Genomic DNA, 27,962 nt, shown 5'->3' on the forward strand with positions numbered 1-27,962 from the left:
CCTACAATATTTGAGGTATAGCTAAAATGGCACTTAGAGCAAAATTTATAATATTAAATGTCTACATTAGGAAAAAAGACATTCTAAAAATGTTTATAAGCTACCACCTTAAGAAACTAGAAAGAGAGCAAGTTAACCCACAGCAAACGGAATTTCAAAAAAATAATAAAAAAACAAAGAGCAGAAATCAGTGCAATAGCCCGGCCGGGCGTGGCTCAGCGGTTGAGCGTCAACCTGGGATCCAGGCGATCAGGTTCGATTCCCGGTCATTGCACATGCCCGGGTTGCGGGCTCAATCAATGACTCTCTCATCATTGATGTTTCTCTCTCTCTCTCTCCCCCTCCTTTCCTCTCTCTGAAATCAATAAAGATATATTAAAAAAAAGAAAGAAAGAAATCAGTGCAATAGAAAATAAACAATAAAATCAATAAACCCAAAAGGTGGTTTCCTTGAAAAGATCAATGGTATCAGTAAAACTCTAGTTAGATTGAGCAAGGATAAAGGAAAAGTTTCAAATTATCAGTATCAGAAATTAAAGGGGGACATTATTACAGATCCTATAGACAATGAAAAGGTAACAAAGAAATATTATGAACTTTACTGCATATCATTATAACCCAAATTAGAGACCTTTTCCTTAGAAATTTTTGAGGCGCATAGAAAGCACAAAGGTGTATAAACAAGAAAGAAGAATGGCCCAGAATACAAAAATGGTAACACATCTGTTCTCATGTTAGTCTCTTTTCCAAAAGGTGACCTCTAAGACAGGTTTTCACATTAATAAATAAGCTGGTTCTTTGTACTATCAACATTCTAGCCAGCTCTGAGATGAGGCTTGGCAAAATATTCTGAGTGCCAAAGTAGGACTGGGAGACAGAATAGAAACAGTGTAGAGACTGCTAATAACTTGAGTTTTAAGAGAAAAATGGAGATGATGATGATGAGCCCCTCTATATGGATTTTTGGCGATGGAATCTTTTAGCTATCAGTCAAATACAGGACTGGCAACAGGCGGAATGGAGGGGGAAGGAATAGTTCTAGATCATTTACAAATTGTGTGTAGCAAGTAGCTCGAAATAAGGAAAACAAACTCTGCCATTAAATATTCACATCTTTTGGAGGGATAAGTTACCAAAACAGTTTCTGGCTCTGACCACATTCATGAATCTTTAGCTAAAAACATGAAGTTAGTCTTTTGTTCACAGCCATCTACATGACAAGCAGATCATGGATACTGCAGGTATTCAACATCCAAAGTTCTGGTAAGTTACTGTGCATGTGCCACGTGAGACAGCAGAAATTACTTCAGAAGAAATGCCAGAACTACCACCCTCCGCCCCCATATTATTTTTCATTCCCTGGGACCCCTTGTGATTACATAAACTACACCCACGTTGTGTTCCCATCAGTCCGAAAATAGAGTTGTACATATTTTCAGCAAAGGGAGCTAGCTTTTGTTTTTGGCAGTGCTTCTGCTACTGTTTATAACCGAACATCCTAATAATACGGCTCATGGTTACACCCAGCCTTCCCAGCCACTGCCCGTATTTACTTCCTCTGCAACTGTCTCAGGAGATCCAGCCAGAGTTCCAAGGCTGAACAAAAGGAAGCGAAACCCACCATCCGGACATGGAAGCCAACACTTGAGTCAAAGTCTTTTCAGGGAATCAGATTGTAACTGAGCAGACACTGTAGTTTTCAATCCTCAGCCTCATTATCTTTTATTTGATACAACGTGTTAGTCTCTTAGAGCAAGTAAACTTTTTCAAAGATGTATATTTCTCTGGAAAATAACACTGGAGTTGACCAACGACTACTTTTGACTTTAGCTAATGAGGTGGGTGTCCTGCCAAACATCATGAATGGGAGGAGGTGGTCCTCTGTAAACACTTTCATTCGGTGTACGCAAAACATGGCTGCAAATCTTTAAACCGTTCATCTGAAATTCTGAGTTACTAGCTACAAAGTATGAATCACTAGCTACAAAGTATGCTCTCGATAAATCATCAATAACATAAGAAACCAGGTACTCGAAATTATAGCAAAACAAAAATGGCCCCTGGACTAAAACTAGTTTAGATCACCAGTTAATCCTAGACTCTGACCCCCTTCTTTTTGGTATGGTACTTTTGCCAAATTTCTGATACTTGCTATCCTCTTGTGTTTAGAATGGTCCCAGGGATGCTAATCATGAGTTAACTGCTGAACTGCATTAGGCAAAAGCTCCTCTCATTCACCAACTTGAGAGGTCAATACTCGCTTATTGAAGGATGCTGAGAAAAATAGGCATGGAGAGACCAAGGGCATTGTGCTAACAATTAAAATCTCCCACATCCCATTCTGAGCATGTGATTTATAATTACCAACCACTTGTCCTAAGAGCCAAAAGTCATACGCATTAGGAGGCAATAACCATGGGAATGTCACACAGTGAGGAGGAGGACTGTGTACGTGTGTGCTTGGATGAGGGATGGAGGGGTGGGTGACAAGGAATATTATCAACTTACATGTTATTATTTAGAAAAAAGATCAGAAAGGAGTCAAGATTTGAGGAATGATGGGAAGCAAGAGCTGATCCGAAGGTAAAGATCAATGTACATAGCCTCAGGGAAATCGTAAGGCCCTGACGCAGCACTAACACGAAACTAACTATACAGATCTGACGAAAGGAAGAGATGGGAATGCAGAGAACGCCAAGAGAAGTGTGGGCACCCAGGATGGGAATTTCCAAGCTAATCGACAGTGGATTATCAGGATGACAATGGACGGGACTGGAGCTATAAACGTGGAACACCAAAGTGACAGGCTCAAGGTCTAAATTTTGTGATTATTGTCATACTTCATCTCTGTGATCTTATACCAACCTTATAAGTATATTAAATACAGTTTATATAACATGATGCTTATGAGACCATACTTACAAATCTTAAAAGATTAACTCATTCAATTAACAAATACTTATCGCATATTTAACATGAATTAGGGACACTGCTCTGAGCGCTTACATATACTTAATGACCACATGAAAAAATTTCAAACTCCTTAGTATAAAAAGCAAACTTCCACAGATAAAAGTGGATTGAGAACATATACACGATCACTTGAAAACTGAAGTAACATATATACCCAACAGCATTATTTTTTAAAAACACTGATTAAAGGTACTGAAATTCAAAATAGAAGATACCTGAAGAACACTTCTGAATAATTTTTTAGAAAGAATTGTAGAAAAAATCTGCTACAAATTGTGTGACAAACTAAAAGTATAAGAGACTGTGCACCTGTCCAAAGTCTTACAGAAGGCATTCCTGCACTGAGAAGGAAGTAATCGAGTTAATGCCTAAGACTTCTTCCAATATAATAAGTCTAAGGTAGAAAAAATACGCATTTATATATACAAATAAAAACTGATAAACATACTCATGTAATAAAAGAAACTGGTCAACTCAAAGAAAAGGTCTAGAATAGCAAGAAAAAACATGGACTTTGAAAACAATCAGATCTGGAGTTGCATCGTGTCAGCTATTACGTATGAGCTATGAGATCTTCAGAAAATCACTATCTGAATCTGTTTTTCAATAGGTAAAATGAGACCAGGAATGTAAAAATTAAATGCCTGTATCTCACACCGACCCACTTCAGACCACAAAGCCATCCTATCGCGCCTGGGCAACCACAATGGCACCCTAACAGATCCCGCACTGCCCGACCGATCCTGTATGAACACAAATTGAGAAGTACTGTACCCAAACAAAGCCAACTCCTCACCATGGCTGTCGAGGCGCTGCCCTGCCAGGTCCCACTCTGCCTCCGACCTTCTCCTGCCCTCCCCACTTACTCAGGACGCTCCTGTCACAGGGCCTGTCAGTTCTCGCCTGCCTCAGGCCTTGCACTTGCTGTTCATGACTCTGATACTCCTTTCCCTTGGTAGAGTGAGCATACTCATACCCTGTAGAAATCAGGTTAAACCTGAGAAGGATCTCTAACTAAAATAGGTCTTCCCGTTACTTCCTATACAGCTCGCTGATTATTTCTGTCCAACTACTTACAATAAATTGTACTTTTTCTCGATTTACTGCCTGTCCTTAATCAACATGAGGATTTTAAAGAACTGTGTGCCTCTTGGACTTAGCACAATGCCGGGCATCGAATAGGTCTTTAATATTGATTTAATATATGGTTCTCAATGATGTTATCTTCAAAATGCCAAGTAACCAACTGTTCTCAGTCTATGCCTGGCAAGTAAAACCACTGCCTGATAGCAATGACAGAGGGACAATGACACCACTCCACCACCAATCACAATTCTTGTACCTAGCCCCTCAGCCAATGTGGTATTTCACTGGCTCCTGTGTCTAGCCTTCTGGGCCCATTATTGTACTCGATGGGCAAATGAAAAAAATTAGGGAGTCTCAAATACAAAACTGAATTGATAAATTAACAAAATAGCTCCACTATCTCCTTGACCGGGGCAATAATTACCACTTTGCCTAGACTTCCCCAGCTCCATACTCTCACAAGTTTAGGTACTGAGGTTCTTTTTGGCACCTCTGAAGCACTTGGTAGGCTTCCAATTTCCCCTGCTTTTGCCAGAAAACTGCTAAACTTCCAAAAAGCACTCCTAAGTCATCCAATATTCCCAGACTCCCATCTTATGACTGGAGGAGTCCTTACTAATTTTAGATTCAAGGATGCCATCTGTGAGCAATTAGCTATCCACAGTCTCCACCCCCATCCTGCTTAGACACCTAACACTGAGAAAACAAATACAGCTATCGGCAGAGTCTGAGGCTAGACCTGAAAAGCAGTGAAACCAAGCCAAAAGGACCACTCTGCCACTTTACTAAATACATTGGTTGGAGAACCTTCCAAAGGAAATAAATGCTGTCTATCTTTCCCCTAAAGAGTTGTGAATGAAGAGGCAGCAGAAACAACAGAAAATGCTCAGACAAAGGACAGAGACAGAGGCAGCAAGAGCGAGACTATCAAAGAAAGATACCCAGACAGATGGGGGCCGAGGTGTGGGCATGGCAGGGACAGAGGGACAGACAGAGACATCACAGGAAAGAGCAACTCTAAAGATGAATTTCTCCCTCTGAGATTTTCAAGAGCAGGAGGTTCTCCTGAGCATAAGAATGCATTTTAAAGCACGTAAATTAACATTTAAACAGTAAGTGGCCCAATGCTGATTCTCAGTCCCAGTGTTTTTGTTCAGATATTCCTTTAAGAACCCTAAAATCACCAACCCGACCCCCCATCCTGCAGTGCTCCCACATACTTCTCAGCCCTTCTTCCAGTGCAGGTGGCCAGGGACCCAGCTCTCGGATTCGAGAGGAGTAAGAGCCTGAGAGCTGGGAGCGTATGAAGCGCGGCCCCTTACCTTCAGCAACACCACGTCCACGGGCCTGTCCACCTTGGAGATGTCACACAGGCTGTAGCGCCTCTTGTGCCGTTCATACATTTTGCCCAAGTGCAGGCGAGAGGAAACACAATGCAGATGTGCCCACTGTTAACTTGGGGGACCAGCGCACTTGCACTAGTCCAGAGTTCCCAGTTTCTCACGGTAAGCTGGAGATCTGTGCCTTCCAGGCTCCTCTCTATGTAAAACCCTCAAAGGGTCAAAAAGTGAACTAAAAAGAAACCAAGCAGAATCCAATTCCTTGGACTGGCCCAGAACTTTCTAACAACTTCAGAGCACTAGAATAATGAATTTATAATTCATAATATAAAGAATAAATGCCTCCTGATGCTATACTTTATGCAGATCTTGACTGAAAGAGAAGCAGACGCCGCTTCCATCACTGATGATAACTCCAGTAGGAAAAATAAGAATGAACTGGCTGAGCATAATGGCTGACTCACGTGGGGGAAAAAACCAAAGAGGGCAATAAAAATCCAGTATGTACTTTGTCAGGAAAAAGAGAAAAAAAAGAGAAGCAACTCTATTTCAAAGGGATGACATAAAAAAAATTCCCATTAAATCCTGTCTGTTCTTGTTTAAAAAAAAAAAGACAAGAAAAGTCAATTTTTCTTTATGGAAAAGAAACTGCAAAAGCTTGGAGATTCTGTCTCAAGTAAACAGCCTTTCCAGTCTGTGTCTTGCTCACCAGGCAGTCGGGCTTGGTTCTGATTTAAGTTGAAAATATGTAATGACAGCAGAGGAAAGGGAGGGGGAAGGCCCCTCCTGCTCTACTCCCTCCCTCTCCTAGGGCGCTGGCCTGCCCAACCCCAGCCCGGTCCCCCTTTCCGCTCACTCACAAGGACGTCACGACCTGCCCTTTCAGCTCTGCACCAACAGCCTTGGAGGTCTGAAAACCTAATTGCAGGGATGGGAATATGATTTACCCACGAAGGAAGGAGAGAAAAACAAGGCTTCCTTTTCCAGCCCGCTCCCGCCTCCAAGTGTCCCTACGAAACAGGCTCTGCCAGGCGGTCCCAGATGCAAGGAGGGCTTTGATGTCAGGGCAGTATGGTAATAAAGGGAGGGGGTGTCATCCTAAACACCACGAGCATGTACAACATGCTTATCTTTTCCACCAAGTACAGAAAATTGAAACCACCCAAGGCACACACTGGAGCTCGCTGCCAGACGCAAACCAGTGATTTAACGTGAGAAAAATGTTAGCCAAACATTTCAGGGCTGTCTCTCTAGGATCCAGAAGTGGCTACAAAGGTATCTAACAAGGTTTAAAGATCATCGAGAGCTCAGCTTTTTTTTCTTCTTCTTCTTCTTTTGGCGGGGACGTGGGGGTGATGCATGGAAGGGGACTTTAAAGAAAATTAAAGAGGAAAGGGGTAAAATGAACAGGTACATCCGCCAGCACTTTCTGTGACTAAGAAAGTCACCTGGCTGGGACCTCTCTCCGTCAAAGCCTATTTGCAGGCACGGAGCCTGGCGCGGCTGCTACTCCCCTGGCCTGGTTTCACCATTTCAGACCCCGGCAGCCCCCACCTTTGGACTGTTCTCGGGGGCCTGAGCTATTCCAGAACTCATTCTCACTTCAGACATTCCCTCACTTGGGTTGAAAATGATCTGGGTGAGGAAGAGGAGGGACTAAGGGAAGCAAGGGGGGGAGGGGGGGAAGAAAGAAAGAAAAAATAGATTTTTCCCCCAGGAGCGCTGGGCTGCTGATTTTCCTCAACTGGCCAGGCATCCTAGCTAGACCTGGACAGTGTGAACGAGGGGCTCAGATGCCACAACAGAAAGGAAGGAAAGAGATTTAATACCCGAGTTTCTGTCCATATTACAACAGAGACGGAGATAAGGTTCTGCAGCAACTATATGGACAAGGGAAAGAGAAGGTCTGATGAGTCACCATTTCCTCGGGGCCAGACGTTCGAGCTAACTAGCTCAAAGGAGAGAAACGCAGCCAGTCCTGCCATGATGCAAGCATCCTCCCCCCATCTGTTAACACAGCTACAGCCACAACCCCTGGAAGCCCTGGGCCCCCACCCCTCACTGCTCCGTGAAAGGGGGCAGCCTCCCCTGCCCCACATGCCCCAGGGGGCCTGGGCTCTGTGATGTTACAGGGAAACAAGGGGTGCTTTTCATTACGGTGCCAGTGCCGACAGAAACCAGTACAAACAAGATGACTAGGGAAAGGTTAAAAAGTTGTAAATAAAATTCTTGCTAGGCCTTACCAAAAGGGTGGGGACCTGGTCGGCAATTGACAAATACTTTGAAACTATGTGATCTGAGGCGCAAACTGGAAGATGGTTTAGGCTTTAGTGTACGGAAAAATTAGTAATTTATTATCTTTTCTGTATGTGCTTTCACCAAGCTGTAACTTAGAACGCTCTCCTGCCCATATGAACATAGAGCTGCCTCCCCTTGTGCTCAATATGGTTTATCCCTCACTGCTGCTCCCTCATTTTAATTAGATTCAAATGTTTCCTGCTCCCAAGGTTCCCAGGCATCTCTCTAGGGACCAGATGCTTTCATCACAATAAAGCCTTTCTGCGTATGCCCAACCTCCTCTATTGACTTAAATGTACATAATCTATATTGATGTAACAGCTATTTTGTGCCTTGCAGTGGAGGCAAACAAAATAAATAACCAGGTCTCTGTTCTCAAGAAGTTTATATAATTAGAGAGGAATCTGATTCAAAATAATATAATTATCTGAAATGGCCCAGATTACTGTTTTGAGACATATAGATTAACCTTTTTAATTTCTGACTGTCTGCCGGCTACAGGATGCAAAGGTAGATTTCTTACTTTTTCTGGACGCATAAATGTATTTAAGCGATTTGAAACTGTCCTTACATATTCTGTTCCTTCTTAGAGAACAGATGCCCCAGGTGGGGGGGAAAAGTCCGTTTTTCTTTCCCCTCTGGATCTGACCACCACTTCCCGACAGAAGACAGAATCTGTAGTCCTGTGCTTTTGCTGCTGATGTGAAAATTCCAAGTTTTTATCAAAAACATCTGGAACCACTGAAGAGTTATTCTGTTAGAATTTTGAAACATGACAACCAATGATTTTAAACCCAAACGAGAGCTGAGAGTTACAAGTTTTCATTTTGAGGCTGTTTCCTCTTTTCCTTTAATTTTGGGAACTTGTAATTATATAATAATCTATATTTTATTTACAACCTCTTACAATAGTAGTTATTTATAAGATTAATTAAATCTCCCTTCTCTCTGTGTCCTCAATCCATTCTCTACCTACAACAAGGAATCCCAAATTAGTCCAACAGAAGCAACCAGTGCTTTTAGTCTGTTCCGACCCCACAGGTTCCCTGCAGAGAGACAAAGGCCCAACACAGGTTCTTAAAAATCCAGAAAATGGAGTATAAAAATATTTTATACATTATAATTTAACTATAGCATTTCTGTTCATGAATTAAACTCTCTCCTGGTTCATTCAATTACAAGATCTAACACCTTACCCAAACTATTTAACATTACTACAGGGCACCTCTATCTGGCTCCTTCCGTTCCAGGTCAGGCAGAAGAACCCTGCCTAAAGCCCCCAGCAAAGTTTCTGCATTAGGACACCACCTAGTGGGTGTGCTGAGGATCCAAGCAGAATGCTCAAGGCCAGTAAACAAAACAGCAGCAGGTGACTGGGCTCTGGTTAAGTGACTCACCAATGATTAATTTAGTCTCTCTCTGCAGGGAATACCAGCTAGTAGGGTGAAAATCAAGGGTTCTTTCCATTCCGGGGGGAGGGGGGAGGGCGCCACTATCTCCCTTAGCAACCCGGGATGATGATTCTGACTCTCTGGACCTAGGTTTCCAAAACTGACAAACGAGAGGGTATGGATACTGGATCATACCTCACATTCCTTCTTGATCTGATACCATCAGCCTAAGACTAAGAAATCTTTATCGCCCGCCATATAACTGGCTCACAAGATGTGGGGAGACTCTCAGGAGAAAGAACAAGGAAAGGGGTAAAATGAACAGGTACGTCCGCCAGCACTTTCTGTGACAAATTTCTGTGAGAAATTTGCTCAAAACCTGTTGTGGAAAACATGCAGTATATTCTTGCATAATTGTATCTGCCACCTCCACTCTTCACATGAAATGAGAAGGAAGGAAAGGTCTATCAGAGTTGACAGTTTTCGTTAATCTATGATTTCATTAATTTAAACATTGTGAGTAATCCAGTAACACATTTGCTGGTGGCAAAATTTACTAGAAGGTGGGTGAAACATTAGCTTCCACTTGAGCAACTCCAATCTGCTTAAAAGAACAGAATGATTCACATATGATGCTTGAGTGCCTGAGAGGGGAGGAAGACAATTATTTACAAGGACTGCAAAGACACTGTCTCCACCTAGGGTTTTTCTTCTCACTTTTGTAGCTGCTCCAGCACTGCTGGTCCTGGCATTTCTTCGGCTGGCAGAGTTGGAGGTTCCAAGAAGGTTAAAAGAGAAGAGGAAGGGTGAGCGACCAGCAGCTCTTTTCGAATCAGAAGTAGACAGCAGCAAGCAACTTCCTTTAACCCTTAAAGCAGCTGCTTTAACCCTTTATTGCCTTTGCAAGAAGAAACCTTAAGACAATTTAAGGGAGCTAACAATGGCAAAATGAAATTAAGATGGGAGAAAATCAGAAAAAGCTATAAAAATATCTCTTCCCAAACTTGTGCTCCTTACAGGAAATAGGTCTCACAGAACAAGCCCACAGATGTTAAACTTTACTAAAATTAGCAAGAGCTTGGTGAAATTAAAGGAGGGAGGAGGGAAGAAAGGGAGACAGCAGAACCATCACCTCAGTAGGAAAAGTAGTGGCGGGATAGTTTAGTGTCTAGGCAAGGTCTTCTGGGGCAAGATTTATTAACATTTACTGAGTTCTTCTGTTTGTCAGGTGCTTCCACATGTACAGTTGCATTTACTCCTCATAAAAAGCTATAAGGTAAATAACACTGTCTACAGATGAGGAAAAGTTGCACTCACAGTTTATGTCAGCTGTACAAGGTCACACAGCTCATAAAATGAGTTGGCATTAAACTTAGTTCTGTAAATCTTTCTTCCCACTACACATCTTATTTTGCCACTTGAGAAGTTCCCCAAATTTAAAAAAAAAAAAGAAAAATGAAACTATCACGGAGAAAATCTAAGTTAAAATTTAAGGTAAGAAAACTTAGAATTCATTACTCATATCATCGATATTCTTAATTATACAAATGCCAAAGGACAGAAAGAGATGTTATTTTTTTCAATAAAAATGAGTGGCCCGGCCGGGCGTGGCTCAGCGGTTGAACGTCGACCTAGGATCCAGGCGATCAGGGTTTGATTCCTGGTCAGGGCACATGCCCAGTTGCAGGCTCGATCAATGACTCTCTCATCATTGATGTTTCTATCTCTCTCCCTCTCCTTTCCTCTCTCTGAAATCAATAAAGATATATTTAAAAAAAAAAAAAATGAGTGGTTCTTAATTATAGAAAGTATCATTAAGTTAAACACAACTTCTTTGTCAACATTTTACTACTTGACATTTCAGTTTCTTATTTTTATAATCCTCACCCCAGGATATGTTTTTATTGTTGTTGTTTTTTAAGAGAGAGAATCAATGATGTGAGAAACATCGATCGGTTGCCTCCCATACAGACTCCAACCGGAGTTCGAACCCGCAAACTAGGTACATGCCCTGAATGGACCTGAACCCGCAACCCTTTGGTGTACCACATGACACTCCAACCCACTTAGCCACCCGGCCAGGACGAAATTTCTGTTTCCAACAGCATCTCAGTACAGTCACATGTTAACAATGTACTGTCCCTTGGTGCTGCACGCTGCTCCGACTCTAAGCAGATGGCAACAGGCACTTAAGTTTCTCTCGAGAGTGCCCAAAACACCAAAAAGTGTTGTAGGTGACTGATTGATCACACACTCATTTATCATCACGATCACAATCCTAAGGCTTTTCCAAGGGCTGACCAGAAATAGTTACCAAACAACAAGAGAAAAATTTTGCCAGTGTTAACATACGCACAGGCAAGTAGCCTAAAAGCGTTTCTGAATTTAAAGGCTAAACGAGGTCCTGGCTAGACATGAAAGCTCAAGTTCGGAATAACTGTCCCCTAAGGGACATCTCACATGAACTGAAAACGAATTACTTTAGGAAATCACTTGCCTTATTGTTGACTTCACGGCAGAAAGAACAGCTCGGCTTGAGCACAGTCCCTCGCTAAGACAAGCCAAGAAATGGCTCAGTTTCCCATGGAAGAAGCCCCTCATCCCTACAGGCGAAAACGCATCCCAAGAAATAGAGGCATAACGTACTCTTTTTTATCAATTGTCCAAAAGACAAGGCAAAGGGAAGAGAGGAAAATCCTTCAAGAACAAAAAAAAGAAACCTGTTTTTCAACACTACCGCCAGGTCGATTTTCGCACTCACTCACCCCCCAAAAAGTAAACCTGCTTCTGTTCATTTAGCGACTACTACTTGGAGCCTGCATTTGATCATTTCATTCAAGAATTACTAAATTCAAATTTGATCATGTCCCTCAATCTAGTGTGCTAAAAAATGTTAAGGCAATACAACCAACTGTGTTGACCTCAGATTCAATTGTGAAAATTTGTTTTGGAAGAGCTGCTGCCACAAAAATAGGTTGAAGATGGGGGTAGGGGGGAGAAATGTCCCTTTACTCAAATACACACAGTGATGTTCCCTACAGTGCACATCACAGGAGGCGTGGGAGGACTGACTGGGTATGACTCTCTTTACCCAGCACAGTGGTTAAGCTGAGGGACTCTGGAACCAGACTGCCTTGAGCAAGTTACATAACCTTCCTGTTCCTTAGTTTCTCACCTGTACAATGGGGATAAAAATAATAGAGGCCAATAGTAAAAGAAAAAAATGTTGTTATGATAATTACATGTAGATTATTTTGTATAGTGTCTATGGCACAAGTACTGTAAGTGTAGCTGCTGTATTTTTATTATCATTACTTTTTTGCCTTATTTGACAAAGAGATATTTAAACCAGCTTATAAGGGTGCATATGAGATAAATACCAAGTAAGTGAAATTCTGACTTGTTAGAACTGAAAGAACAAAACACATTTGCTTTGAACCAGATCACCCTCTGAAGATGTTCTGTATCATGGGAAGAGGAGGCAGAAAGGGGAAAGTTAAGTTTTCTTTTCTCTGTAAGTGGAGAAGGGAGGCAGCTCCCCCGGAAGCTAGGACTAAAGGAGCTAAGCTAAGACTGGAGCATCCGAGCGCCAAGCTGTTTTATGGAGCAGTGGTTCTTTAAAAAGGTCAACGTGAACTAGGAACGCAGATGGAAGCAGCCTTGGGAAAAAGAAAAAAGGCTCTTCATCTGAGGCAAAGGGAAAGGAGTAATAAAAGACAGATATTTATAGATTTTTCCTGGCCAATCCCCAAGTGCCTAATTTGGACCGAACTTCTAGCGTCCTGAACAATCCCCACCCAGAAAGCTGAAATACCAGTGCAACCCACTGGGATAACAAGCACTCATCCGGCTCGCAGCCGCATCTCCGGGAGAGAAGCCCAGCACCATGGCAGCCTCTCTGTGGTCTTTTCTCCCACTCTCCTCCTGAGACTCCGCTGCTGCTCTACACAAGTCAAATTATTGTGCTCAGACTAGATTTGACACCTGGCTGCCTCCATGTCCTTGATGCCACCTTTGGCACTCCTATTACACTTAAAGCACCCACTGATTACCACGGTTATATGACTACCTGTTGTACAAGACTCTTGGAGTAAGACGTCTCCTATTTCTTTGGATTTCCTACAGGTTCTTGGCCTTTATGTTCAACAAATGGTTCCTGTGTGAATGAATAAAATAGCCATCTCTGTCTAAAAAGTATCCTTTAGGTAACGCAATACATTTTCAGGACTAGATCTGACTAGTGAGGCAATCTAGATTCAGAAGCTCCTTCGTTCATAAATTTAAATTACCCATGGACTTCTGGATACAGAGACATGCACTAGAGGAAAAGAGCATCTCCACTCTGCTCACTACCAACAAATGGCACAGGTAAGTCAGACCTTATCAATAAATGGGACATGTCAGAAGTAACTCAGCAAGTGGAAGGACTTCCCTGCCTACTCTGAATGTTTTTTTAAAAGATAAATTAGTTTGGCTTGGTTCTATTGTTCAGCACTGACAGGTGGTGAGCTATGTTAAGGGCAGTACATCTAACAAACCAGGTAACCCAAGGAGATAGTTTAAATAACAGTTAAGATCATAAAGTATTATCAGGGCCAGCTTGAGATTCCGGCACTGAGCAGGACACACTTGCCCCTCCAACTTGCCCTCTACAAGACTAGTAGTAATACCTCTTTTCCGCCTCCCCTATGGGGATGCTGTAATAAGCACTAAGTGGTCTTCAAAGGAGCACAGCATTATTTAAGACCGCTTACTGTTATTGTTTCATACGAGTAGAGTTTTCTGGGTCTGAATTCTAATAGTTCTAGGTCTCCAATTCTCACACTGATAAAACCTGAAGCTTAACCTGTTGTTTCACTACAAAGGCAATTATCCAAACTGCAAGCAGGCGGAGATGAAACATTCTTCTTGGTTCAACCCTAAGTGCTCAGATTAATGGCTTATCGATGAGGAGCTTCCTCTTCTCCACCTGACTTTTAGCTGCAACTCCTGCTATACTGACTAAACCAGGTTTTTAAAATCTCAGCCAACAAAACTTAAAAGCTTCAAATATATCTGCTATGAAAATAAGAAATAGGATTTTAAAAAGAACGGGAACTATTTAAGGTTATCAGTGCCCGAAAGGGGAGAAATTAATAAATGGATTAAGTAAATATGTTCTTATGCAAAGTTCACTGAAGGATCACAGAAAACTGTCAAACTAACTAGAAATCGGTCCTGCTGAAGTTCTTCCTGTGTTCCTTTTTCTTTCAAGATACTCACCACCATCCAACATTATAAATGCCTGGCGCGTGAGATAACGTGGCAGGTCCCTGTGCAGGAAACCAAGGCAAAGGCAGCGGAGCTCCCGTGCGGTGCCGCGCAGGACCCTGCTCAGGGCCCAATCCCACGCCCTGGGCTCCAGTGTGGAGGAGAGAACACAGGAGGCCTGGGGGAGTGACAAGTGCAGCGAAGGACCTTACAGCGTGCAGCAGTGCCTGGGGAGACTCCAAGGGTGCATTTCGGGCAGAGATAAAGGATTTGAATGGAAAGAAGGAATCCGGTGTGGCTGGAAGCTGGGTCAGAGACGGGAACATGTAGCTGATGGGACCATACACATAACTTCAGGAACCAGACCGTACGCCACACCAGAAAGTTTAAAAAGGAAAGAGCTATTTCATTTGCTTTTAGCAAGAATCTACAACATGAGATAAAGCGGTAGTTCTCAGGGTATGGTCTGCAGAACCTTGTGGTCCCAGAGACCTTTTCAGGGCATCTGTGGGGTCAAAACTATTTTAATGGTAATGCTAAGATGTTATTTGCCCTATTTGCTATGTTGACTTTTGCACTGATGGGTCTTAGCATGAATCAAGCATTGCCAAAGTGAACCAGGTGTCATAGTCTTCAATGCAATACACTCCCTGTTCAAAACAAAAACATTTTCACATAGAATGTCTGTGATGAAGCTGTAAAGATTAATTTCATTCAATATCAACCTTCAGGTACATATCTTTTTAATCTGTGACAAATAGGAAGTACAGATGAAATACTTCTGCACACAAGGGATTATGGTTACCTTGAGGGAAATTACTTGTGCACTATTTTAAGTTGTGAGCTGAGCTAACCACTTTCTCATGAACAACATTTTTACTTGAAAAGAGTGACAAATAATTGATGTTCATTCAGAACTTGGGTATTTTCTTGAAAATGAACACAGTAACCTGTCTCTTAAGACAAACAACTGGTGGTGTTTATCACTGATGATAAAATATAGACTTTCAAGTGAAAATGAGAATTTTGGAAAACGTATCTGTCACTGTGATCTTGTCCATTGACAAATACAATAAAGATATTTCTGATGAAATTGGTGGTGATAACAAATCACATTTTCTGATATTGTAGAATTTTTAAAAATTCAACATTTGGAAGAGTTGGATTACTCAATAAATCGGTATTTTCTAAATGACTGATTACATGATGTTAGAAAATCATGCACGTTCAAAAGACCCATTCAAAGTACAAGACAGACCACTGGATTTCAAAGTACCAGAAGATTAGAAGTTCAATGATATGATGTCAGATTCCACACTGCAAATAACTTTTAAGAACCTACCAGTTGTCGATTATGATCTAGTTATCAAATAAGAACATCACAATTATCTGAGAAAACTATTAAAATATTCCTTCCCTTTCCAACCCTGTATCCGTGTTAGCCTGCACTTTCTTTATAAGCTTCAGCCAAAACAACATATTGCAACAGGTTGACTCCATAAGAGCTGTAAGAATCTGTTTTCTGTTAAGCCAGAACTTAGAATGAAACAATGCCGCCCTTCTAATTTTGTTCTGAAAAAGTAATCTGTCATAGAAAATGCTCTTTATATTAAGTAATGGGTTTACTATTGTTTTTATAAATGAATTACTATTTTTTAAATGTCTCAGTTTTCATTTCTAATGTACATATTTGTAGGTACAACCCACATAGCTAAAAGCTGTCTGGAATTGCTAATAATTTTTAAAAGTATAAAGGTATCTGGGGACCAAAAAGTTTGAGAACTACTGGTTATTAGGTAGAAAGAGATTAATAGTAAGGACATCAATGAATAAGGTGAGAAATGAGGGCATGAAACTCTCTAAATCAGAGTTTAAAGAGAAAAGTTAAATTTGACAGAAAAAAAATGGTGGAAAGGGAGAGGGGAGAGGAAGACAACTGGATCTGGGATGAAAGCTTTCTAGTTTAAAAGACTGTATGGCCCGGCCGGGTGTGGCTCAGGGGTTGAGTGTCGACCTAGGATACAGGCGATCGGGGTTCGATTCCCGGTCAGGGCACATGCCCAGGTTGTGGGCTCGATCAATGGATCTCTCATCATTGATGTTTCTGTCTCTCTCTCTCCCCCTCTCCTTTCCTCTGTCCGAAATCAATAAAGATATATTTTAATTAAAAAAAAAAAAAAAGACTATGTATGAAAGCCAATGCCTTTAGTTACATATGAAGTGAGGCCCAAACAATTTCATAATATTTTGAATGAAGCTGATGAATTAAGAATAACTACAGCAGGAGTGAAAGCAAAGGTGGTTTGCTGAGGAAGGAAGGAATAAAATTCTTTAGGAAGCCTATTTCCATGATATAGGTGCAAATGAATTTAGCTGAAAGGCACGTCTTAAGAGGCCACTGGGCTGAATATATGCCTTTCCATTTTTTAGAGACTGGGGAAAATGACCAACAGATAAACCAACAGGAGTGATTCTTGAATACAAGTTACTGTGTTACCAGTAGGATTAGCATCCACTGATGTACATCTTTAAATAACAGGCAATGACAGCCATAATGATATTTCTGAGGCATCAAGAGGAGGAAAGCCTTATTCAGTGTTTAATAAGCCAGCCAAGTGCATAGATATTTTAGAAATATTCTACAACACAGATTTCGAAATCAAAGCTCCACACTTACGGTTTTACCTCCAGCTACCTGAAAACTCTGCCAGTCCAAAAAGATTCACTTGTTCAAGGTTCCATGGAGAGGAAATGCTCTAATCTAATTTTAAGACGGTCTTCCTCCTGGGACAGGTAATACGGGGTCTCACAAGCCACAGTCCTCAGGAATGAGAGTTAAAAACACATGGCAGAAGACTTCACTCTTCCTGTCAAAGCTGAGTTCTCAGCTCAGCTACACCTTGTGATCATCAAAATATATATACTTTGCAGGGGTAGGGAACAATACACCCCTTTTAAAAGGCTGCCTTGTTAAACTGTAAAAATCAACAGCATGCATTTGTGAAATGTTTTAATTACTATTTGTTTATAAAAAGAACTTCCTAAAGGAACATTCGTTTTGTGAAAATAAATGCCAATATTTAAAGTCCTTTTACATTAAAAATGGCCCAGCAGTGCCTCCGCTTAGCAGCAGAAGTTGAAACTTCCTGAGTAGTTGTGTGTATCTAAAAGCAAGAGACTTGCTTTTAAAAATATTTGATAATTTCCACTTTTTAACTTATATATAGATTTATGTAATTATCTCCCTCCATTACACTAAATTAGTTATGTGATAATATCCTTTTCAGAGAAAGACGAGTCAACCAGCCCTTCCTTCTTTTATTAAAATCTCACTTTATATCCCCACTCTATCCTGGGGCGAGGAATTACAGGAAGTTATATGAACAACTGCTGGAAGAATTAGACATCTTGGCTCTGTCACAGCTGCTGCAGTTTGTGCTTTCACGGCTTGTTCGGGTCACTTGCAGATGCTGTGAAGGAACATGTTTGGTTACCCTCTGCTCCCCTGGTCCCACCACGGTACAGCCTCCAGATTCCCTCTCCTTTTCAGTACCCCCCGCCGCCTAGAGCTTTGGGGAGGAAGGATCGAGGCAACTTTTCACATCAGGCAAGTTCAGGGCACCTTTATGTTTCCACTAATAAATGGCTGGTATTAGATAACCCCTAGAGGGACGCTAAGCTTTAAAAAACAACAAGATTGGTTCAGAGAGCATATTCTTAAAAGGGCAGGCATTACTTTGTTTTCTATTTAACCCCCACTCCTTCCCTGAGAGCCGTGCCAAGAAACGGACACATGGCTGCACAGACACTATCCCTCTCAGGAATGAAACAGAGATAAGAAAACTCAGCCTTGCCTGGCCGGACGTGGCTCAGCAGTTGAGTGTCGACCTAGGATCCAGGCGATCAGGGTTCTATTCCCGGTCGGGGCACATGCCCAGGTTGTGGGCTGCAGCCAATCAATGACTCTCTCATCATTGATGTTTCTATCTCTCTCTCTCTCTCTCTCCCCCTCTCCCTTCCTCTCTCTGAAATCAATAAAGATATATTTAAAAATAAATAAAAAAAGAAAGAAAACTCAGCCTTGTTAAGCACTGATGAGCTCACCCCACACTTCCTACCAGGGACAGTGAGCAGGTACAGATACACTGCACCCCAGACACTAAGCAGCAGTTGTCAATCATGTGGATTCACCAGGGGCCAGCATCTCCTAAGAATCTCCACTGGCTTCACGGAAGCCTGGGGGTTATGGGGGCTGCAGCGAGGTGTCCAATGACGAACCGTTTCGCAAGGTCTATAGGACACATCTTCTGACTTAAAAAGCAGACCTAAGAGCACTGTCCACATTATATTATATGCCAATCTGTACTTCTCACAGCTTGAGGTGTAGCTGCAACAGCAATGGCATTAAATTTCCATGTCAAGAAATGCAGGATTTAAGTCCTTTCCCGGAGTCAAGGAGAAATGAACAGTCTCAGACCAGGAGAAAAACAACCGCTGAGCCTGATGTGACGCTGATGCAGGCGCAGCACCAGGGTTCAGCACTAACGAGGGAGGAGGGAGAGGACCAGAGCTGTTTTCCTCCTTCGGATCCCACTAGGGACACCTAATGACTCCTAGGAAGGAACACAGCCTATTGTGTTGTGTTGTGTGTGTACGATGGTGATAGGAACAGGAGGTGCTCCATGGCAACACAATCATGACACATGCATCACTTTCTGGAACTGGAATAAAACGATCGACTTCCTATGTTAAGGCCAGCAATGCCATCAACAGGGAAAAATCCCTCAAGTGAAGCATTTAGTGTTCCACTCAATGCCTGATGGTACAATGCCACCAAAAGTAAACAGCAAAAGAGCACTGGTGCTGATAGGCCTAAACAACAGATAATTCCTTGCAAGGTCCCATGACCGAGGTGTCACTCCCAGTTCATTACTTTTTCTCTCTCAAGAGATCTTCTTTAGGGACACATCTTACCCTTACTCAGTTTACCCTTCGTGGCATTCTCAGTTTCTAATATGATGTTCAACACACAAGCCAGTGTGTGTGTGAAGACTCAATTTACTTTTGGAAATGCATGCCAGTAACTCCCACAGGAAGGGAATCCATTCTAACAGCATAATGTAGTTTGGAATCTTTATGTTTAAAGTAAGGAACTCATGCGTGAATATACATATGCTCGCTCCCCTGCTGCCAAGTCAGCCTGTAACTCCCCACAATCCCTGGCCTCACAGGGTGAATTAAGAGAAAAACTCCTGAGCCTTTTAGAATGAATGTCCTGTTGCCCATAAAGTGGAGGTTACACATTTATGGAGTCTGGTGCTTCTTGTCATGCACCCTCCTCCAGGCAGGTCCAGGCCCTGATCCGATCTCAAGAGGCCTGCAGCTGAGGCATGCTCAGAATAAACATAAAGTGACGTGGTAATATATGTGAGTACCACCAAGGCCTGATACAATTGGTAATTTCTTCCAAGACTATTTTAACATCACCTATTTAAAATCATTCATTCACAAACTCTTAAGAGTGGGTCTGATCATTCTGAATTAGTTTAAAATGAGATAAGAATTACCCCTACTGCTTATAAAATGCCTGTTACTGCTTATAAAATGCCTATTACATGCTGGACAGTATACTAACACTAGTACAAGCAACCTCTGAAGTAGACATTATCCTGAATTTAGTTGAGAAAACTGAGCCTCTAAACAAAGAGGTCCAAGTGGCAGATCAAGTCGCAGATCTGAGATTAAAATCTTTGTTTATTAGACTCCACGTCTTCATTAGCCTTGATTCCTATCTCTTGCTGTCCATATAATAAGGTAAGAATGATCGCAAGTTTCTAATCCATTTAAGAATTTACAAAGCAGGTAAAGAGGGAATGTACCTCAACACAATGAAGGCCACAGAGGATGAGCCCATAGCTAGCATCATACTCAGTGATGAAAAGCTCAAAGTTTCTCCTCTCAGATCAGGAACAAGACAAGGATGCCCACTCTCGCCACTTTTATTCAACATGGTACTGAACGTCCTGGCCAGAGCAATTAGGCAAGGAAAAAAAAAAAAAAAAAGCATCTAAATTAGAAAGGGAGAAGTAAAGCTGTCACTGTTTACAGATGACATGATGTTATATAGAGAAAACCCAACAGATGCTCAAAAACTGTAAGAACAAACAAGTTCAAAACAGCTGCAGGACACAAAACCAGTACAAACATCTGCTGCACTTATATATGCTGATAATGAACCATTAGGAAGAGATATCAAGAAAACAACCCCATTTACAACTGCATCCATAAAAAGAAAGCACCTAGGAATCAATTCAATCAAGGAGGGGAGAGCCTTGTATACTGAAAACTGTACAACATTAACGAAAGAAAAGAATACACAAAGAGAAGACTATTCTGTGTTCACAAATTGGAAAAATTAATGTTGTTAAAAAGTCCATATTGCCCAAAGCAACATACAGGTTCAATGCAATCTCTATCAAAATTCCAATTGCATATTTCAAGGAAATAGAACCCAAAAAAAACTCCTAAAATTTGTATGCAACCATAAAAGACCCCAAATAACCAAGGCAATCTTGAGAAACAAGAACAAAGCTGGAGGTATCACATTCCCTGATTTCAAACCATATTACAAAGCTACAGTGATTAAAACAGTATGGTACAAGCATGAAAACAAACAAAGACATCAATGGAACAGAATAGAGAGCCCAGAATTAACCCATGCATACATAATCAATTAATTTCTGACACAGGGGCCAAGAACATACAATGGAGAAAAGATAGTCTCTTCAATAAATGGGTGTTGGGCCCAGCTGGAGTGGCTCAGCTGAGCATCGGCCTAGAATACAGGAGATCAAGGTTCGATTCTTGGTCAGGATACATGCCTGGGTTTCGGGCTCCATCCCCAGTAGGGGGCATGCAGGAGGCAGCCAATCAATGACTCTCTCATCACTGATGTTTCTATCTCTCTCTCTCTCCCTTCCTCTCTCTGAAATCATTGAAGATATATTTTAAAATTAAAAATAAATGGTGCTGGGAAAATTAAACAGCCTCATGCAAAATAATTAAACTGCACCACTATCTTACACCATACACAAAAACTCAAAATGGATTAAAGACTTGAACATAAGACCTGAAAAACTCCTAGAAGAAAACAGAAGCAGTATGCTCCTTGACATAGGTCTTGATGATTTTTTTTAATCCGACACCAAAAGCAAAGCAACAAAAGCAAAAATAAACAAGTGGGGCTACATCAAACTAAAAAGCACAGGCAGGGAAACCATCAAGAAAATGAATGGGGAAAAATAAATGCAAATCATGTATCTGATAAGTGGCCAATATCCAACATGTGTGAAGAACTCATAAAACTCAGTAACAACAAACACCCCCAAACAGTCTGATTAAAAAATAAGCAGAAGATGTAAAAAGACATTTTTTCCAAAAACAGATGGCCAATAGGTCCATGAAAAGATGCTCTATATCATTAATCATCAAGGAAATGCATATCAAAACCACAATGAGCTATTGCCTCACACCTATTAGAACGGCTACTGTCAAAACGACTAGAAATAACAAGTGTTGGCGAGGACATGGAGAAAAGGGAATCCTTGTTCACTGTTGGTAGGAATAAACATTGGTACAGCCACTATGGGAAACAGCATGGAGGTTCGTCAGAAAATTAAAAACAGAATGACCATATGACCCAGCAATTCTTCTGGGTATTTATCCAAAGAAAACAAAACACTAACTCAAAAAAGGTTCATTGCAGAGTTTTTTACAACAGTCAAGACACAGAAACAATCTAAGTGTCCATCAATGGATGAATGAAGGAATTGTGATATATATATAGACACATACAAATATCTATATGCAGGGTGGGGCAAAAATAGGTTTACAGTTCATATGGAAAATAATACAATTAATAAATAATAACACAAGAATAAACTTCTGCATATTCACAACCGTACACGTCTTTTGCCCCACCCTGCACAGATACAGACACAGAAGTATTATTCAGCCACAAAAAAAGAACCAAATGCTGTCATTTGCAACAACATGGATGGACAAGGGCATTATGCTAAGTGAAATAAGTAAGAAAGAGAAAGACAAATACTGCATGACCTCTCTTATGTGTGGAATGAACCTATCTATCTATCAATCAATCCAACTCACAGATACAGAGAACAGATTGGTGGTTGCCAGAGGCAGGGGCCAGAGATGGGGAGGTGATGGGTGAATTGTTCCTGTTTGTTTAAAAGAACTGAATTTTTTAAAAAGTCAACAGAAGTGAAATGAGGAGTGTAAAAAATGGGTGAAAAGAGTGGTAAAAATCAGATTTGGTTCTTCTGTCACAAAAGGAGGAGAAAAGTTACATAAACCCCTCCAAAAAAGACCTACGACCTACAATTAAGCAGTTCTATGAAAGAAGAAAGAAGATTACTAATATAATTTAAGACTCCAGGAAAACAAACAAACAAACAAACAAACAAAATACCTTGGAAAATGTTCATAAGAAAGTGATTTGTTAAGAGTTTGGCTAATAAAGAAAGTATGATTTTAAAAGTCCCACATGATTGTCCTTTCGGTCCAACACATAAGATACACAACCTAACATTTATTAATTTATTCCAATCATTTTACACTGATCAAGACTTAACACCTTGCTGACAGGTCCAGAGTATACACGTGTTTCTGTGTCCGAACGCTGCTGACCAGTCACGAGATAACTCATGTCTGCACTTATGTTAAGTAATTCTCAACACCTTGCTGACCAAAGCAACCGGTAGCATGGGCGAGTTCTGGCTTGAAATAGCCCGTCAGCAAGGTGTTTAAGATCTGCAGAGAACTTAGAGATTGCCTAACCGCTATCGAAGGAGAAAACAGAGACCACAGAAATTAAATAGCTCAAGGTTACCTAAAAATATATACCCAGGTCATTAAATTACACCTTCACATGTATATGTCCTACAGATATTTTTACACTAAGGTTATCATTTTTCCACTTGTGGCTTCATGGTCTGGGGTTCCTCTTAGAGGCACTTTTGTCTTGCAAGTATCTACTCTAGAAGAGTATATGCAGAAATTTCCTGGTAACTCCATTTCAGAGGAGACATAAAGAAAGAGTATCTCCAAAAAATGTTTATGAAAGAGCTGAGGAGTAAGTTTCCCTGTGGTTGAAACTAGCTCTAGCTTTGGACCCAAAACAGATAATTAGGGGGAGTCTTACTGGCAATTCATAGAGAAGGCAATTTGCCTTTTCTAGGTGACACACACACCACAAAACTATACATGTAAATATGATAGCAGGGACATTTTTTAAAGGAATTTTTTTTAATTGAAAACTGTTAAATAAGAGGGTAGGATGTGTAAGCCATTTTGAACAGCAGTGTTGTGGCTTGTCAAGTTAGTTACCAAACAGCCTGAAAGCTGCCCTATTTCCCTCTGGCAGGGGAGCACGAGGGCTGCGAGGAGCCGCACAAAACAAAAGCTTATATCCAGACTCGGACTAGGGATGGAAAGGCAAGCTTGCCCCCTTGAGACAAGAGAAAGAAAATACAGCATTCCGCTGAAAATACTAAAAGTGTAGCGAGAATCAGGGAGAATACATTTAGCAGAAACTGTCCAACCCCGCTAATTAGCTACCACAACCTTGAAGAGACAAATATTGTTATAAAAATAATTAAGAATGGAAATCAAGTTACTTTCATGTTTGGCTGTACAGCTATAAAAAAGGGGAGCGGGGTTCTGATTTAAAATGCTTTCTTGATTGAAGAGCATGCTTTCTTAAATGAAGAGTAGACTTTCCCAGTAACCTAATACTCGACATACAGGGTTTAGAGTTGTGCTTGAACATAGTTGCTCTTGAGTATTCGGCTGCTAGGACCATGGGCTTCCTGACAAGATATACTAGCTTGCTGAATTAACTGTTCCATTTGGCTAATAGGCTTATGCAATGAGCATCTGGAAAAGGAATTATTACAGAGATACCTCAGTGAACTGATAACCCCAGGGAGGCAAGTTCCTTCTAATGAACTTTGCCATGTACTAAAGAGAAGATTTACACAAGACATGGAGCATGCTGATCTGCAGCATTGGGGCAGGAAAGCAGGGGTCAGGGTTCTTTCCTGGTCACCATGGAGGATATTTTCAAGGTGAAGGACCCATGAAGGCTTCTTTTCTGGACTAAAGGGTTCAATGTCATCTCTATACCCAGTCATGTCATTCTTTAGAGAACAAAAGGCAGATCTGGAAAATCTTAATAATTTCTGCACCGAAAACAAACTCTTTGGACAAACACCACATCCTGGTGGTATTTCGCTGAAGCTAAACAGACAAAAACAACATGAGACTTGTTTAAAAGTGAATCAGCTTTGGTCCTAAAATGGCCAATGGAATTTCTCCAACTATCACTGAGAGCATGGGAGGGTAACGTAATGGGTGAGCATCCTGGCGTGTCTATGCATCCATCAGGGGTTTAAAATGCTAAAAGCCACCCAAGTGAACTGGATTCCCCAGAAGTGTACCCTCAGAATGACTCTTCCTGAAAGACCAGTTTGTATAGTGGAAACATTACTAACATAGAAGTGAGGTTCTAGTCCACAGGCTTAACCAGTGAAATGAGTCAAGTCACTTAACCATGCTAAATTCATTTCTTCTTTAAAGTAAAGGTGTTGAACTTCAGATCACGTTTAAGGTTCATTAAAATTCTAAATGTCTCTGAGGTAAAACAAGCTCCAAGTCTCCCATCTTAAATTAAGGTCGGATGCTATTCTTAAACTTTCATAATAATGTTGAAGAAGCAGAAACTGAGTCTTGATTATTTCAGGAACCACTATATGCCACCGGTTACTTAAATAAGTGAGAACACTGGACTCCGAAGTTATGAAACTAACTGATGATAATAATGCTAAACTGTACTTACTGTGTGCCGGGCTCTAAGTGCCTGACATATTATTAACTCAATGAGGGGCAAACAGACAAGAACAAAGGCAATCTGAGAATCTTGAAACCAGGGAAGTATGTAAGAGGGGATAATGTTGACTATTAAACTGGAACTTAATATTCCATTTTTGGCAACACTTAATAACAAACCACAACCATAAAATGCTGATAAAACTCCTAATGGGAATGGACCACAATGTGTGACTAAATGACCTGGCCTCCTAAACTGCGAACAATTTTCAACCCAGTAAAGAAATACCTGTTAGGACCATCATCGTCTATGGAGAAGCCTGCAGCAGCTACCACATAAATGTGTTTACTCTGAGAAAATAAACGAGCATTAATCTTGATATTGCCGAATTCCTTCATGATCTGCAGCATTATTAACCTCTAAAGAGCGAGTTCATTTACAGCACAACGTGTCAAGTAGATTAAAGGCTGAAACACTCACTCCTCAGTTTGCATGACAGGCATCAGACCGCTGGACTGAGGAAAACAGGAACCCAATTGTACTTTTCTTGCAATACTTGGTAGTGCCACACTCAATAGAGGTCCCTATGCGCTGACAATAAATATGTTTAGAGAAGGTTACCAAACAGGAAGACTTCTAAAAGAATTTAAAATAGATTCTTTATTGACGTCTACTAGGAAACTGCCATAAATGCACCAGCAAAGCGTAAGATACACAAATTCTTCCTGTTTTACCTTTGGAAGGGGATGATTCAGCGAAACAATGATTCGATGAAGCAATAACTGGCCTATTCCCAAGGCCAACACAGGGACTAGGCATGTGTCAGAAAGATCGGATTAAATAATATTAACAAACGCCGCTCCACCCTCAACTACAACCACAAGCTCAAGTAACCCTTTTCAGGCTGCAAATACAGATGCCAGAGGTTAAAGCTAGAAGGTAACAAGAGATGAGGACACTGAACCGTGGAGAAGCTAAGTCAAAAGGCTAGTTCCGAGACACAGCACTGGAACTCTGCCCTCCAGCTTGCAGTTAATAACTAGGGCCCTCACCACGAAACCAACACAGCAATTCAGAAAACAAGCCTATATGCTGCTTCTTCCCCTTCACCCACTAGCACACAGTGCTCTCTAGGCCAGGGCCCACTGTCTATTTTCGTACAGCCTATGACAAAGCCTAAAAGTAGATTTTCCATTTTTACATGACTCAAAACAGTTATCCAAAAAAGATTTCATAACACATGAACATTATAGGAAATTCAAGTTTTAGTGTCTATAAACAGAGTTTCACTGGAACACAATCACACTCTTGTTTACATACAGCCTATGGCAGCCTTCACATTATAACAGCACAGTTGATTAGTCCCCAAAAGCCTAAAATATTTGCTATCTGTTGTGGCTTCTGTTTCCTGACCTAGTGAAAACCTACACTGTGAATGTGGCATATGAAGAGTTACTTGGGGAAAGAAGAGAAAATAGAACAGAGGAAAGAACTAAAGTGCGTGCCCACACTTTATCCTTTGAATTCAAAGCAGAGAGAACAGGTCCAGCAGAGCAACAGGGAGGAGAGGTAGGTGGTCAGATTCCACATCATGACAATGCTGTCAACACGAAAAGCTCCACTACTTAGACCTGACGATCTTCAAGAACTAAAGATTCCCTTAACATATGTTTTCTTCAACTACATAAAGTGGCAGCAGACACAAAGCTGAGCCATAGGTGCCCTCCGTCAACAAATTACATGGCTCGCCCAGCCGGGCGTGACTCGGCGGTTGAGCATCGACCTAGGATCCAGGCGATCGGGGTTTGATTCCCAGTCAGGGCACATGCCCGGGTTGCGAGCTGCAGCCGATCAATGACTCTCTCATCATTGATGTTTCTATTTCTCTCTCTCCCTCTCCTTTCCTCTCTCTGAAATCAATAAAGATATATTTTTAAAAAAAAACAAAAAACCAAATTACATGGCTCTAACCTCTCAGGGCTCCTTAGAATATTCCTCCAGTGTCAGAGCAGTAAGAGGCAAGAGAATGTGCCCTGGGCGTGAATCCTAGAGTAGAAATCCCACTCCACGCTCTCATTCCAGCTGGGCCTGAGCTTCAGGCGGTCATGTGACTCTCTGAATGGCTAATTCTTTTATTTATAAAATGAGGCATGCTGACCAACCAGAGGAATATTATCTTTCTCAGCGCCTAAAACTAGAGGAAAAGTGAGACTGGGAAAGAGCCGAGGAAATTTATTTTTAAAAAAAAACTGTTGCCTGGCCGGGCGAGGCTCAGCGGTTGAGCATCCACCTAGGATCCAGGAGATGGAGGTTCGATTCCCGGTCAGGGCACGTGCCTGGGTTGTGGATTCCATCCCCAGCAGGGGGCGAGCAGGAGATAGCCGATCAATGACTCTCATCATCTGTGTTTCTCTCTCTCTCTCTCTTTCCCTCTCCCTTCCTCTCTCCGAAATCAATAAAGATACTTTTTTTTTTAAATGCTTTGTTTTCTTCTTTATAATAGACAAGATACAATTAGATAGAGATCTCTCTCATGGGAAAGCAAAGGGTCTATGGCTAAGCATCGGGCTGTGCTCAGTGACACCAGCCGCTGCCATGTTAAGATGGGAGACTAAGAAACAGAGGCATTTGAATTCAAGGATATGAGTTTGTTCCTTCTCTTTTTTTAGGGGCTTCTGGAAACAAAGACACATGTACCCATGCAGGGTGTGTTCT

At 41.3% G+C, this 27,962-nt stretch overlaps 1 protein-coding gene across 10 annotated transcripts in view; it reads right to left on the reverse strand.

Annotated features, from left to right (window-relative positions):
- The window catches only part of AKAP13 (A-kinase anchoring protein 13), a 201,514-nt gene that overhangs the window by 71,367 nt on the left and 102,185 nt on the right, over positions 1-27,962 (reverse strand). For 3 of the 10 annotated variants that reach the window (XM_081124328.1, XM_081124336.1, XM_081124335.1), the window contains exon 1: positions 5,382-6,231. The exons of the other annotated variants lie outside the window; for them this stretch is intronic. In XM_081124328.1, coding sequence (XP_080980454.1) covers positions 5,382-5,462 — 81 coding nt within the window. In that variant the 5' untranslated portion in view covers positions 5,463-6,231. Of the gene's footprint in view, positions 1-5,381; positions 6,232-27,962 lie in introns of those variants that run through there. 10 annotated transcript variants of the gene reach the window in all.

The sequence above is a fragment of the Miniopterus schreibersii genome (genome assembly GCF_964146895.1).
Source record: "Miniopterus schreibersii genome assembly, chromosome: 22".
Taxonomy (NCBI): Eukaryota; Metazoa; Chordata; class Mammalia; order Chiroptera; family Miniopteridae; genus Miniopterus; species Miniopterus schreibersii.